Source organism: Heloderma suspectum, chromosome 7 (genome assembly GCF_057233095.1).
Source record: "Heloderma suspectum isolate Gila_16-S chromosome 7, 16-S_ref, whole genome shotgun sequence".
Classification (NCBI taxonomy): domain Eukaryota; kingdom Metazoa; phylum Chordata; class Lepidosauria; order Squamata; family Helodermatidae; genus Heloderma; species Heloderma suspectum.
The window spans coordinates 23,055,257-23,071,462 of record NC_139464.1 but is presented as its reverse complement, the minus strand read 5'-3'; the positions used below and the strand labels follow the sequence as shown (position 1 = coordinate 23,071,462).

The following is a 16,206-nucleotide window of genomic DNA, read 5'->3' as shown; positions in this document are numbered from 1 at the left end:
TTTCTATATTTTATATTTATTATGCTCTGTTTTTATTGTAACGCGATGTGAATGTACCATATGATAAATAAATAAATGATCTAATACCTCTTCTACTGATAAACATTTAGAGGTTACCATGCTCATCTTGCCCTAGAGGCAACATATGATAATATGTGAAAACATGTGTTCTCGACAGTTTGGGTTTTGTTCTGTAGGGTCCTATGTTTCTGGGCTCATTCTGGTTAGGTGCTGTAGCAGTCAATGAATGTAGTTCTAAAACCCGCATGTGGGAGAAACACTGTAGTTTACCCATCACTGCCACCACATGTGATGGAACAACTTGTGGGTTATCCCACCTATGTTACCTTTAACACCCCCCCAGAAAAAACCACCTTTGAGGCTTGGGTACACGGAACTCATTGACTTGGTTTGCATGTAATGACAGCCCATGGTTTAAACAACCCATGGGTTGTCATGCACAAGCAGGGGAGAGCGAGTGCGCTTCTTCCTGCACACCCGTCACTTCCAATCAACAACCTATGATCAGCCAGGTTGTAGGCTGTTGAACGTGACATGCCAACCTGGAGTACTGGGGTGTTTAGGGGCTAGACAATCCTGTGGTTAACCCATAGTTTGTTTTTGATCATAGGTTGTTGATGAAAAGTAAAAATGGTTGTGTGCTGCAAGCAGCACTCTCACTTGTTGCCAACAGCACATGGGCTCAACAATGTTACATGCATACTGGCTCCCTGCCAGAGTTGTTAATAATGTTCCCAATTAGGCCTCACCGTTATGAAGTGCTGTTTCAGCTATAAAACCTTTAACTGCTGTCACCAAAATAAACCCTGTTTTCCTAAAAGAAACTCAGTAGCATGGGATTGACACCACCGCTAGAGATGGCCTTTCAAAATGAACAAAAATTAAGATGTTTATTAAAGAGAATTATTTACAAAAGGGAATAAAATGTCACTCTTCAAATATGTTGAGATTGCTTAAAGGTTCTAAATTAATATGCTTGGTTGCCATTCCTAAAGGGAAAAGAGTCTTCCCCAGCCTTTGAAAGAAAATCCTGTCATTGTACTAAAGTCCTACAATTCCTATTCATGTGTCCCCCTGGCTTTCCCTCCAAGGTTTTAGTGCCTCTGGTGATTCTTCAGCAATTCCTGATGGAGCTGACAAGACGAGGTCAAGAGCCACTTGGTGCACTGGTGAATTTTGGAGTGACCTATCTGGAGGACTATGTTGCAGACTACATCATCCAACAAGGTGGATGGGTAAGAAAGCAAATATCTGAGTATTCCTCCTGAGGTGACAAGTTCAGGTGTGTGTGTCTCAGGGTAACAGTGGGATTTAAAGTTTACTAGAGATTCAAAGCACTGCTGAATGTTTGTCCATGATAAAGCACGGAGGCATTCTTTAGGACAACAGTGGGCAACTTGTGGCCTTCCAGAAGTTGTTAGACTGCAACTTTTATCAGCCCTAGCCAGCATAACCAATGGTGAGGGATGATGGGAATTGTAGTCCAGAAACATCTGGAGGGCCACAAGTTGCTCACCCTTTCTTTAGGACAATACATTGAACATGAAGAAAGAAAACAGGATTTTGTTGAAATTGGTCTTAATGAAAAATGCTCACTGGCCTTCATGTGGCACAAAGCTCATTCCTAAATATTCTCTGCAAAGTCTAGTCTTGTTTTTTGGAAGCAGGTTTCAACTTTCTTATAGTCAAGGGCAGCTCTAGGGTGTCCATTTAGACTAAGCTTTTGTTAATTTGATTGCACCTCTCTGAATACTTTAGGGGATGGTGGTTTGTGTTTCTTTTTTGTGATCTTTATAATGTCTTCAGCAGAAAACTATTTGGTCTAATACTAATTCCATCTATAGCTATCATCGGGTGCCACTCCTTAAATTTCTTTACCATTTTAATCACCAGGGAAATTTGAATTCCCTACTAAAAGTTCTAGCTGGAGGTTCAGATTTCTGTGGAAAATATGTTCACTTGAAATAATATTTAAAAATTTCCAGAGAGGTGTCCTTGTTAGTCTGTTGCAGCAAAAACAATGAAGTTTTGTGGTATCTTAAAGAGTAAAACTTTTATTAGAACATAAGATTTTGTGGACTATATTCATGCATCTGATGAAGTGGAAAGTCCATGAAAGTTTATGCCTTAATAAATGTGTTAGCCTTTAGGGTGCCACAAGACTTTTTGTTTTTATTAGAAAATTTTGTATTGAAGGTAGAGGGGAACTCATGAAAACTATGGATCCCCGTTCCTTTCTTATGTTGCAACTTGATAGTTCAGCTGTAGCCGAGCGGGCATTCAGATTATTCCTCTCTAGGAGGTAGAACACTGCCAGGTTTAAACAGAATTAATCTGGGATTAGTGAAATGGCTCCCAAGTAATTTTTATTGTGAAAGTAAAGCTGGTCAGTGATTAGAAAATCCACACAGCAAAAGCATCATACTAATATCCTCTTTTTAGTATTTTCATTTGTAAATACTTTGATTTTGCAAAAGATACTGGGAGAATTCAGACAGTGGTCCTACCCATTAAGGTGTTTTTTTGGTCACACCCTTCTCCATCATTCCTTTTTTCTGTATGAGAATGAGCATGTTCTTGACTGGGATAAATGGCCTTTTTCATGATGCAGCAGCAAATATTTATATTTGGTATTTTTTGCCCTTGAATAATAATAATAATAAACAATGAATAATCTTCATTTCCTGCAGAACGAACCAGGACTGCTTCATCTGGTTATGCTTTAGGCCTTGATTTAATGAAAGTGTCTCTAGGATTTTTTTTATAGGCACATATAATTCTTGATGTTTTGCCCTCCATAAGGTTGCTCCTTTTGATGTGTTGACACTCTCAGACTGTGCTCGACTCCTCAACATCTTCTGTAAAGCCTTTTCTAATCATATGTGTTACAGAACATAGCGGTGTATGAAAACACAAAGATCCTAGCTCTGTCTGATGTGTAGGGGAATGTTCACTGTGTGACAATGTTTGTATTTGGCTTGACTGTTCCATGCACTACTCTATTCACCTCTAGCCAGGCATAAAATTCTACTGACAGAGGCTGCATAGCCAACAGGGCCAAGCTATTTTTGAAACTGTGCAGGAAAGGTGAGGAAAGAATTGAGGTGGTGATAATTCTTCTTAAACTGATAATTCTTCTTAAACTGAATGCATTTGACATGATTAACTGCTCTGAGGAGAAGAGTGGGATTTTTGCTGAAAGTGGAGGTATTTGTGACCTGCATATTGTGCTCTATGTTCAATTTTACAGCTAGTACCCAGATTTATTTTGATTTGGTTTAACCAGCTTGTGTTTTAGAAATGGTGAGCCTGCATTATAAGTCAGATGTGAATGTTTGGTGCTTGCAAATGCATTTTTTCACAGTTAGAATTTTCTTAAAACATGGTACTAACTGCTTAGAGATTTTTTTTTAAATATGGTAAGTGGCATATAAATCTATTAATAATACCTCATTAATCAAAAACATTTTTGTTGCATTTAAATATTTTGCCAGAAGTCTTCTATAAAATTGCAACTTCAAATTAAGAGTGCTGCTTGAAAGCTCAGAAAGCATAGTAGATGATCTTCATTAATGGTGGTGTAGTGGAAAAGGAGAGTTAGCTGTGGTACTGCCCAGACTTCTTGAACCCAATGAAAGATGTAACTGGACCTCCTCAATTACCTGTCATGCTGAACCTGTACAGGAAAGAGAGGAACCAACATTATGTATGGGGAAAGGTATTGCTAAGAGTTCATTTTAAAAGCTAAGAAAGGGAAGACGCTAGTTTAGAGTCTCCCCCTGTGTTTCATTAGCCATATAGGAGTATGTCACTGGGCCTCCACACTTACTTATATGAATGGCAAGCAGTGTTCAATATACTCCTGGATGAATATACTAAGAAAACTGGGAGATCTATTGGGTATGTTTAGTATTGGGTCTTTCAGAGGAGCCAGTGGCAGAAATTATACAGCCTCAGGTGCAGAAATTCCAGACCCAGGAAATTATTTTGTAGACATGAAAAATAGTTTGGTGAGTGAGATGAAAATATTCATTATATAACATGGAACACAGAGGCATAAGATACTAGAGGCTCAATGTGTATCACCTTAATTTTACACTGTAATCACCCAATGTCAGCACAGTGAAAAGGAAGTCAGCATCTGACACTTGTGTCAATAGTAGCTTTTCTCATATCCAGAGTATATTTTGCAGAAAGGGCAAGAAGATTCGATCAGAAATGAGTTTAATTGTATAAAACCTAAACTTGGAACTAGCTTATAAAAAAGATGATGTACTCTGTATGTCATCCTTTTTTGTTTTGTTTGTATACACTTTCTGTGTATTACATTTTTCTGCTTTTGCTTTGAGAGATGGTGGGTTACACATATCTTGAGTGTGAAGCAGTTAGAAATAGGGATAAAACCTGCATTAAGGGTGCTTTTTAACTACAACAATCTCAAGAATGGAAATGGAATTGCAATATCTACATTCTCCTAAAGTCATGCATATGTAAGAAATAGCTACTGACTTAATGTACAATGGTCACCCAATCCAATCTGTTACCAAATTTGGAAGAAATTTTAAGAGCTACAAAAAGAGGCAGGCGGAGGAGGGATTGATTTATCTCACTTGTTCTCTGAAGACAGTAGATTATTCTTCTTCCAGTTCACTTTCTGGGCTGAAATGCATGTATTTAACCTTAAGTGGTAAAGGTCCAGCTCCCAGCATTTTTATAGACTTCGCTTGCTCTCCTGACATTACTTATGGCAATGAGAAGTCATGGAAAGGTTCCACATTTTCCACTGGGTCAAAGCAAAAAAACTTCCATTCTAATTTGGCAGCAGTTTAGCTCCACAGCTTGCCCTGCAGCTGTATTAGGACACAAACAAATTGATGTGTAGTGCGCACACTCCCTCTCCCTCCTTTGGTTTGCTCTCTCTCAGTCTCTTGTTTGCTGTGTCTGCTGCATCAGAAGCTTCTCCTGGAAAAGTGCAGAGTAAGAACAGTCAGTTTAGGTAAGACATTTCTACCAAAGTAGTATGTTTAATCTTAAAATGCTAATCTTGTCCTCCTTTCCAGTGTTTCATCTACATTGAAAAGGGCTTGTGGAAAATCTGAAAGGAATAAGGATGATTTAAAATTGTTTCTTGAAAGTTAGTATTCTGCATTGTCATCAGTCTACTTACCTGTGGCTTGCTCTGCTTTACTGGTCTTTGCATAAAAAAACATAATTCAGTGCCTTTGGAACTCTTCATACCCATTTAACTTGTAAAAGACAAACTTGAATCTGCAGTAGACAATTACAGCCATAAGTGTCCCTTGCCTCTAGATTGAATTCATAGAATAATTTGGAAGACAGGATACTTTTCCTAGTGTTTGGTTCTAGGGATAATTTTTAATCTTGGGTTATTGTTTGAGTTGATGAAAGCAAGTGTTTGGTTTTAAAACTGAATTTGGTAAGTAGCTGTGTTTCAAATTCTGATAGTAGATGTATATTAAGAAATTTTATTCTCCACTTGAACCTTGATAATTTTTTTTCCTATTACAAAGGTAATTAGTATCCTGTACCATGGTTTATATTCCTCTTACTTCCCAGACTGTAACAGTGACAGGCTTTTCTTGAGAGCATTTTTGTCTGGTTTAGTATTCTAGGATTTTGGCTCTAGATGACAAGGCAGAAATCTTCAGACACAGTAGTGTATCAAAATAGCAACATGGTTTATTGGAGGCATCTAGTAGAGAGTGTTTAGTAGAGTAAAAATGATGTGCTTTATTCAGACTTTACTTAGTTGCAGAAGTAAGGTATTGAATTCAGGATAACATCTTAGATGGTATACTTTGAAGGGGATCATTGTTGGAAGGGATATATGGAACAATGGTAGCTAGAATTTTGTTTGACTTGTGAGATATTATTGACATTTATGAAAGCCTACTGCAGATTTTCAGTAATAGATATTCCTGTTTCTCTTAGGTGCCCTTCTTTGCATAGCTTTTTACCACCACCCTACTTGAAAATGGAATATAGTGGGTTTTAATCAGATTATGTAGTGAGTAATGCTATATTTGACAGGGGGAAAGCCTATTTTGTGGGTTAGAGTTTCTTGCACAGACTGACCATGGTCCTGAAATGAGAGTCCCTGTAGTTTTTTGGGGTGGGGTGGTATGCTTCTCTAATAGAAATGGGCAAATCTTCATTCTTGGTAGTGACTAATGCACCTGATGTTAAGCATTTTTACTTTTGGCTGCTTTGAAATATTCCTTCCGTGTACAGTAGCACTTAATTATAAAAAAATTTATAGGCTGCTCCTATCCCCAAGGCTCAGGGCAGGCAACAAAAGCGTTAAAAACCTATTAAGGCAAAAATTGGCCTGACAGAAGGCAGTGTAAATGTTCATCCCTTTCCATAACCTCCCACCCCCTCTCCATTCACTCCATGCTAAAGGAGCCCCCACTACCCTCCAACTTTTCCTGTGTCTCCTATCCTATCCACTTTCATTCTTACGTCTCTCAACCCTCCTCCAAAGTGTATCACTCACTCTTACTGAGTCGGCTCCCCAGTCTTGTTCCTCTAGTTCACCCTTAGGGGAGCCATATCTTTCCCAGCCCGTACTCCTTCATTCCCACTGGAAAATTGAAACTGCTGCCTCGACACCTGGGAGCCAGGTGTCCTATCCGATAGGCTGTACTTTCCAATTTTGCATGATCTAAGATGTCTTTTGCTTCATTGCTACCTATTATTATGTGATATGTACCCTACCTTTCTACCAAGAAAAATGGTACTCAGGGAAGCTTTTGATTTATTATTCCTTGGCTCCATAATTTAACTATGAGGTACTGGCACACTTGAAAGCTGAAGACCTTTGTTTGATCTCTGGCAGATGAGAGCAGCACTTGTGGATGTGTGTAGACTCGGCATGTAACTTTTCTGTCAACTCAAATGGCATAAAATAGCCTGTTGTATGGATCATGTGGTACTGCTAAAAGGATTCTGTAGTCTGTAATGCAGCTTGAGTGAAATGGAAGTAACTACGCTACTTTCCTTTATGAGCTTAAGAGTTTGTGTAATTTTACTGGTTTGAAACATCTGAGTTCCACACATACCTATTTGTTGCACACTCCACTTAATGTTCTGCAACTTGAGGCAAATTCGTACGGGAGAGGCACTAGATTCTTTGGTAGAACTGCCTAGAGAATCTCATTTGTAGGATTTGAAGAAGGCACAGATATGGCTTGATTGCCCCCCACTCCATGAAGTCCAGGGCTCAAATGGAAGGTAAGGGAATTTTGGACAAGGCACAGCCAAGGCTATATATACATAAGCCATATATACGTATTGTCTTGCCTCCTCTCTTTTTAAGTAAACCACCTTTTACTTGAGAAGAGGGGGGCTGTGCAATGAATGCATTCTGCTGGGACCCTTCAACACATTGCTGTTTCTACAAATCGAATGCTATGGCTACTCCTGTGTAAATCTACTTGAGGACACGTGCCATGCCATTTGAATCTTTAGGCAGTACAATGCCAAGTTGTCTCTCCAATATAGCAATTCAAGGGGACGAATGGCAGCATGATGCTAGAGTCCCTTTGGAATTAGAATTGTGTATTTTTGTCTTCCTCTTTCTCTTCTACTCTGTCCCACCAGTGTGGGGGAAGAATATTTCAATCTGGAGATCTTGGGGTGCAGCAGTGTATGGCATTATAAATTTTTAGATATACTAGTCTCCTGAGAATTGAAGTATCGGATTGAAGTGTCTGTCTTCAAAACTTAAGTGCTGTTACTCAGAAATTAATCTGCTTATTCTAGAATGACCTTCCTCAAGTCAACAGTCTACTTCATGAGATACATAAAATGTGAGGCTAATAAAGCAGTAGGTAGGTATGTGAAAGTGTGAATTAGCAAAATGACAACTGAGGATAGTAATTGTTATCCAACGCTGTGGAACAGTTATTTGTTGAGAAGCATGCATCTAGTGCCTAGCCCACTGTTGACTTAATAGGTCAGAAGAGCACTAAAACATCCTTACTAGCAAATAACTTCTCTGCTGTTGCTTATGCATAGCCTTTCTTGGTTTTCCTTTGACCTCCTGTTGCAAAGTCCTCTTGGTTATCACAAATACCTAATGAGAGGGTCTAACTACATATGCCCTGAAGCATGTTAAAGGTGCTTTAACATGTAACAGTTCTTTCAGAAGGGGATATCTTCATTACAATTCTGCTTTATGTTGCTTCTGTTTTTACATTACTCTGGTGCTGAAGCAAGGGTGAGTAGTGCAAGCCAGCCTAGAGCTATATAGAGAGCAGAAAGGGAACCATTCATTGGAGAATAACATTATCAAAGCCACTGAACCCATGAGACAGCTTGATCAGCACACAGAGAGGGTGGGTGGGGATTTACTGAGTAATTGCTTTCTGTATGGCGACAGTCCAGCCCCTGATGCAGCTTTCTACATGTGCCACATTCCATTAGCACAGATGGATAGATGTGAAAGGCAGCCATCAGCAGAAGCTCTGAGAGCTTTGCCTGAGTGATGCATGAGTGCTTCTGGCCTAACTGCAAACAAGGCTGTATATTTTATGTAACATAAACAATTCTGATACCAGTATAGGGAGATGAGGATAAGTTAATTCTAATGGGAAAAGGTTTGGACTTCTAAAAGTGTGGAGAAATTCTGTTGTGACTTTGGATGAATCTGAAGACTAGATTTCTAGAAATCTAAAAAATTGCTCCTTTATGCTCCCGTACCATCTGAGGTACTTGAAACTTTGACTATTTGCTTTCCTAATGGTGTTGACACCTATTGTAAGAGTGTGAGAGATTAGTACAGCATTGTTGTGTAGTGATACTGGAAAATGTATAAGGCTTTAAAAATTATTATTTATTATTATTACATTTTTATACCGTCCCATAGCTGAAGCTCTCTGGGCAATTTACAAAGATTAAAAACATTAAAAAATACAATATGCAAAATTTAAAAACATACAACAGACAGTATACACAGAGACAACTTATATCTAAAGACAACTTTGAGCAATCAGCCAAACCATAAAAGGAATCTAGAATCAATTAAAAACTCATCACATGCTGCCAGATGCCTGGGAAAAGAGCGAAGTCTTGACATAGTGCTGAAAAGATAGCAGTGTTGGTGCCACATGAGCCTCAACAGGGAAATCATTCCATAATTGGGGGGCCACCACTGAGAAGGCCTTCTCCCTTGTTGCCATCCTCCAAGCCTCCCTCGGAGTAGGCACCTGGAGGAGGACCTTAGTTGTTGAGCATAGTGTGTGGGTAGGTTCCTGTCAGGAGAGACACTCCATCAGGTATTGCGGTCCAGAGCCATGTAAGCCTTTATAGGTTAAAACCAGCACCTTGAATTGGGCTCAAAAAATACAGGCAGCCAATGCAAGCAGGCCAGAGTCAGTCTTATATGTTCGAACCTTCCGGTCCCTGTTAGCAATCTGGCTGCCAAATTTTTCATGAGCTGCAGCTTCTGAACTGTCTCCAAAGGCAGCCCCATGTAGCGCACATTGCAGTAATCTAACTTGGAAGTTACTAGAGCTTAGACAACTGAAACCAGGTTATCCCTGTCCAGATAGGGGCATAGCTGGGCCACCAACCGAAGTTGGTAGAAGGCACTCCATGCCACTGAAGCTACCTGTGCCTCAAGTGACAGAGATGGTTCTAGGAGAACCCCCAAGTTATGGACCTGCTCCTTCAGGGGGAGTACAACCCCATCCAGAAGAGGTTGAGCACCCTCCATCCAGTCAGAAGAACCATCCACTAACAGCATCTCAGTCTTGTCTGGATTGAGCTTCAGTTTATTAGCCCTCATCCAGTCCCTTGTCACAGCCAGGAACCGATCTAGTATATCCACAGCCTCACCTGATGAAGATGAAAAGCAGAAATAGAGCTGCATGTCAGCAGCATACTGATGATTACACATTCCAGAACTCCAGATAGCCGCACCCAGTGGTTTCATGTAGATGTTGAATAGCATGGGGACAAAATCGACCCCTACAGAACCCCATACTGGAGAATCCACGGGGTCAAGCAATGTTCCCCAAGCACTACCTTCTGGAGCCGACCTCCCAAGTAGTAGCGAAACCAGTGCAATGCAGTGCCTCCCACTCCCAACTCAGACAGTCATCCCAAAGGATATCATGGTCGATGGTATCAAAAGCCACCAAGGGATCAAGGAGAATCAACAAGGTCACACTCCCCAGGCTCTCTCCCGACATAGGTCATCATACAGGGTGACCATGGCTGTTTCCATGTAAAAACCTGGCCTGAACCTCAGCTGAAATGGATCTAGATAATGGGTCTCATCCAAGAGTGTCTGGAGCTGGTTGGCAACCACCTGCTCAAGAACCTTGCCCAAGAAAGGAACATTTACCACTGGCCTATAATTATTAAGATTTTCTGGGTCCAGGGAGGATTTCTTCAGGAGTGGTCTCACTACTGCCTCTTCCAGGCAGTCTGGGGCCGCTCCCTCTCTCAGAAAGGCATTAGTCACTTCCCTGACCCAACCGGCTGTTCCATTCCTGCTAGTTTTTATTAGCCAAGAGGCGCAGGAATCCAGTACGGAAGTGGTTGCATGATCCTGTCCAAGCACCTTGTCAACATCCTCGAGCTGTACCAAGTGAAACTCATCCAAGGAAACTGTTTAGTTTTTCCTTTTGTCAGATGGTAACCATCAGGGTGTACATGTTGGATGAGGCTCCATGTCTCCATTTTGATCCTCCAGACAGTGGCCCGGTTTGCATGATCACCATGGGTTAAACAAGCAACAACAGCTTGTTTAAGCCACGATGTGCACTGCGCATCATTTGCCTGATTACCTGCCCAGGCATGGCTTACCATGTCTTCCAAAGCTGGGAGGCATGGCTTGTTTCAGGAGGGCGATCAATCCTCAAATAACCCAACAACAGACTTGGACTTAGAGGCAAATCTCCTTGAGCTCTTTATTTGTTTAGAGTAGACTTTCCAAAGGAGCCACAGGATTGGGGAGGGAGACTAGAAAGGATTACTACTTCCTTTGTTTTATCAACTTGAAAAACTCAGAAAAGTATACAGCGACATTTTGGTTTCCCATCAGCAAACAAAAACAACAGATTGTTGCTGCTGTTCATGAACTTAAAAGTTACATTAGACAGTGTTCAATAATAAGACAGATGAGTCTGTCATAGCCTTATCTGAGATATAAAACAAGAATAGTGAGAAAGAAGGAAATTAGTGATTATACTGCAGTGGCAAGAAAAAGTTTGTAAACCCCTTAGGATTGTCACATATTTCCAAAATGTTATTAGATTTTAATCTAACCCGATAATCCTAGATAAAGAACAGTAGATGACCTGATTAAACAAATGACACACAAACATAATGCCTTTTCAGCATTTATTTATCTACAACTGATTCAGTGTTCATGTGTGAAAAAGTATGTGAACCCCTAGATTCGGTACCTTTTGGCACCCCCTTGAACAGCAATGACTTCAAGTAAGCATTTCCTGTAACTGTTGGTCAGTCTCTCACATTGGTTTTGAGGAATTTTGGCCCATTCCTCCTTACAGAACTGCTTCAGCCCCGTGGCGTTTGAGGGCTTCCTTGCATGAACAGCTCACTTCAGGCCCTGCCACAACATTTGATGGGGGTTTAGGTCTGGACTTTGACTTATTGTTGTTTATTCGTTCAGTCACTTCCGACTCTTCGTGGCTTCATGGACCAGCCCACGCCAGAGCTTCCTGTCAGCCGTCACCACCCCCAGCTCCCCCAAGGTCGAGTCCATCACCTCCAGAATATCATCCATCCATCTTGCCCTTGGTCAGCCCCTCTTCCTTTTGCCTTCCACTTTCCCTAGCATCAACATCTTCTCCAGGGTCTCCTGTCTTCTCATGATGTGGCCAAAGTACTTCAGTTTTGCCTTTAATATCATTCCCTCAAGTGAGCAGTCTGGCTTTATTTCCTGGAGTATGGACTGGTTTGATCTTCTTGCATTCCAAGGCACTCTCAGAATTTTCCTCCAGTACTACAGTTCAAAAGCATCTATCTTCCTTCGCTCAGCCTTCCTTATGGTCCAGCTCTCGCAGCCATAGGTTACTACAGGGAATACCATTGCTTTAACTATGCGGACCTTTGTTGTCAGTGTGATGTCTCTGCTCTTCACTATTTTATCAAGATTTGTCATTGCTGTCCTCCCAAGAAGTAAACGTCTTCCGATTTCCTGGCTGCAGTCAGCGTCTGCAGTAATCTTTGCGCCTAGAAAGACAAAGTCTGTCACTACCTCCACGTTTTCTCCCTCTATTTGCCAGTTAGCAATCAAGCTGGTTGCCATAATCTTGGTTTTTCTGAGGTTTAACTGCAACCCAGCTTTTGCACGTTCTTCTTTCACCTTCGTCATGAGGTTCCTCAGCTCCTCCTCGTTGTCAGCCATCAAAGTGGTATCATCTGCATATCTGAGATTGTTAATGTTTCTTCCAGCGATTTTAACTCCAGCCTTGGCTTCATCAAGCCCAGCACGTTGCATGATGTGTTCTGTGTACAGATTGAAAAGGCAGGGTGAGAGTATACAACCTTGCTGTACTCCTTTCCCAATCTTAAACCAGTCCGTTGTTTTGTGGTCTATTCTCACCGTTGCTACTTGGTCGTTATACAGATTCCTCAGGAGGCAGACAAGATGACTTGGTAACCCCATACCACCAAGCTTTAGAATAGTTGAAAGCTTTAGAATAGTCAATAAAACAGAAATAGATGTTTTTCTGAAACACCCTGGCTTTCTCCATTATCCAGCGGATATTGGCAATTTGGTCTCTAGTTCCTCTGCCTTTTCTAAACCCAGCTTGTACATCTGGCGATTCTCGTTCCATGAATTGCTGGAGTCTACCTTGCAAGATCTTGAGCATTACCTTATTGGCATGTGAAATAAGTGCCACTGTTGGATAGTTTGAACATTCTTTGGTGCTTCCCTTTTTTGGTATGGGGATATAAGTTGATTTTTTCCAATCTGGTGGCCATTCTTGTGTTTTCCAGATTTGCTGGCATACGGCATGCATCACCTTGACAGCATCATCTTGCAAGATTTTAAACAGTTCAGTTGGGATACCGTCATCTCCTGCTGCCTTCTTATTAGCAATGCTTCTTAAGGCCCATTCAACCTCACTCTTCAGGATGTCTGGCTCTAACTCACTGACCACACCGTCAGATCTATCCCCGATACTATTATCCTTCCTATACAGATCTTCCGTATATTCTTGCCACCTTTTCTTGATCTGCTTCTGTTAGGTCCTTGCCATGTTTGTTTTTGATCATACCCATTTTTGCCTGGAATTTACCTCCGATGTTTCTAGTTTTCTGGAAGAGGTCTCTTGTCCTTCCTATTCTGTTATCTTCTTCCGCTTCCACGCATTGCTTGTTTAAAAATAATTCCTTATCTCTTCTGGCTAACCTCTGGAATTTTGCATTTAATTGGGCATATCTCCCCCTATCACTGTTGCCTCTTGTTTTTCTTTTTCTTTGGGATGTTTTTTGTTGCCGCCTCCTGAACAACGTTGTGAACTTCAGTCCATAGTTCTTCCGGGACCCTATCTACTAAGTCTAGTCACTTAAATCTATTCTTCACCTCCACTGCATATTCATTAGGAATATTAGTGAGCTCATATCTAACTGATCTGTGGGTTTTCCCTATTCTCTTTCGTCTGATTCTAAATTGTGCAATAAGAAGTTCGTGATCTGAACTACAGTCAGCTCCAGGTCTTGTTTTTACCGACTGCATAGATGTCCACCACCTTTGGCTACAAAGGATGTAGTCAGTCTGATTTCGGTGTCGACCGTCTGGTGAAGTCCATGTATAAAGTCGTCTTTTAGGTTGTTGGAAGAGAGTGTTTGTTATGCACAGTGAGTTGTCTTGGCAAAATTCTATCAGCCTATGTCCCGCTTCATTTTGTTCTCCCAGACCATGCTTGCCTGTAATTCCAGGTGTCGTTTGACTACCCACCTTAGCATTCCAATCTCCTGTAATGAAAATAACATCTCTTTTTGGCGTACTATCCAGTAGGTGCTGCAGATCCTCATAGAACTGATCTACTTCTGCTTCTACAGCATCTGTGGTTGGGGCGTATATTTGGATCCCTGTGATGTTAAATGGCTTACCCTGAATTCGGATTGAGATCATTCTGTCGTTTTTTGGGTTGTATCCAAGCACTGCTTTAGCCACTTTATTATTAATTATGAAGGCTACTCCATTTCTTCTGTGGTCCTCTTGTCCACAGTAGTAGATCTGGTGGTCATCTGATGTGAAGTGGCCCATTCCAGTCCACTGACACCCAAAATTTCTATATTTAATCTTGACGTCTCCCCAATAACCACATCCTATTTGCCCTGGCTCATAGATCTTACATTCCAGGTTCCTATGGTGTGTTGATCTTTAGAACATCGGATTCGTCGTTCACCACCAGCACCATTGGCCGCTAGCCGCCCTTTCGGCTTTGAGCTAGCTGTGTCATCACATCTGGGGCTAGTTGAACTTATCCTCTGCTCCTCCTCAGTAGCATTTTGACCATCTTCCGACCTGGGAGTCCCATCTTCCGGTGGTATACCGACATATCTCTGGTTGTACTGATCCATTAAGTTTTCATGACAAGAATACTGGTGTGGGTTGCCATTACCTTCCCAGGGATCGTATTTAGTCTACCTCTCTGCTGTGACCTTCCCGTCTTGGGTGTCCCTTCACGGTTTAGCTCATGGCGTCATTGAGGTGCTCAAGCTCCAGCACCACGGCAAGGTAACGATCTCCTTTGCTGGAGGGACTTTGATTAGGCCATTCTAAAACACGGAATTTTTTCTTCCACACCCATTCTTTTGTAGATCTGCTTGTATGTTTACGATCATTGTCATGTTGCATGACCCACTTTTGGTTCAGCTTCAGTTCACGGACAGATGGCCCAACATTCTCCTCTAGAATCTTCTGATATACTGCAGAATTCATGCTTGTGGCATTGATGGCAAGTCGTGCAGGTCCTGAGACAGCGAAGCAGGCCCAAACCATCACATTCCCACCACCATGCTTGACAGTTGGAATGAGGTTCTTCTGTTCAAACTCAGTGCTTGTTTTTCACCAAACATGTTTCTCACTGAGGCCAAAAAGTTCTGCCTTTGATTCATCTGTCCAGATAACATTGTTCCAGAAGTCTTGGGATCATCTATGTGATCTTTAGCAAACTTTAGATGGGCAGCAATGTTCTTTTTAGAGAGCAGTGATTTCCTCCTAGCTATGCTTTCATGAATACCATTCTAGTTTAATCTTTTTCTGATTGTTGAGTCATGAACACTCACATTAGCCAAGGTGAGCGTGGCCTGCAGATCCTTAGATGTTACTCTGGGGTTCTTTTTGACTTCTTGGATGATGTGCTGGTTTGTTCTTGTCAACCGCTCCTGGGTAGAGTGACTGTGGTCTTGAACCTTCTCCATTTGTAGACTGAGAGTGGGTTGGTGGAGCCCCAAATTCTTAGAAATGGTTTTGTAACCCTTTCTAGACTGATGAGCAGCAATAACTGCGTTTCTGAAGTCTTCAGAGATGTCCTTTAATCGTGGCTTGACATGTTTCCACACAACTGTATGTTGAAGACCAAACTCACAAAGTTTCTGATCCTTTTATGGGGTGAGGCCTCCCAAAATCACCCCTGAAGATCTACCTAATTAAACACCTGATTCTAATTATTCCCTTTAAGTGAGCTAATGCAACCCAGAGGTTCACTTACTTTTACACATACCCTGACCCTTAAGTACTCATTGTTTGCTTAATTTATACATCATTTTATTTCACAAGACATGGAATTGGTTAATATAAACCCTATTGGATATTTAGAAAAGGACTGGTTTTGATTCACGAAGGCTATCGTTGTAAAACTTAGGAATTTCCATAATTATCATTAGGGTTCACAAACATTTTCTCACCACTGTATAGGCAATAAACAATGTTTTGGTCATAGGCTGTCAAAGTACACTTACAGCATAATCCTATGCATGTCTACTAAGAAGTCCCATTGAATTCAATGGGGCTTACTACCAGGTAAGTTGCTATAAATTTTCAGCCGTAACCTGGAAATAAGTTCTGTTGAAGTCAGAGTTGGAGTGTAGGGAAATATTTCATGTTTTGTTTTGTGTTTCAGTCACCAAAGCATAATTACCTTTGAAAGGTTACTAAAGTTCATCAGA

General features: G+C 41.1%; 1 protein-coding gene across 3 annotated transcripts in view; it reads left to right on the top strand.

Annotated features, from left to right (window-relative positions):
• BCL2L13 (BCL2 like 13) overlaps positions 1–16,206 on the top strand; it is a 58,368-nt gene that overhangs the window by 38,293 nt on the left and 3,869 nt on the right. For all 3 annotated transcript variants that reach the window (XM_084809280.1, XM_084809282.1, XM_084809281.1), the window contains one exon: positions 1,113–1,256. In XM_084809280.1, the coding sequence (XP_084665406.1) occupies positions 1,113–1,256 (144 nt within the window). The remainder of the gene's footprint in view (positions 1–1,112; positions 1,257–16,206) is intronic.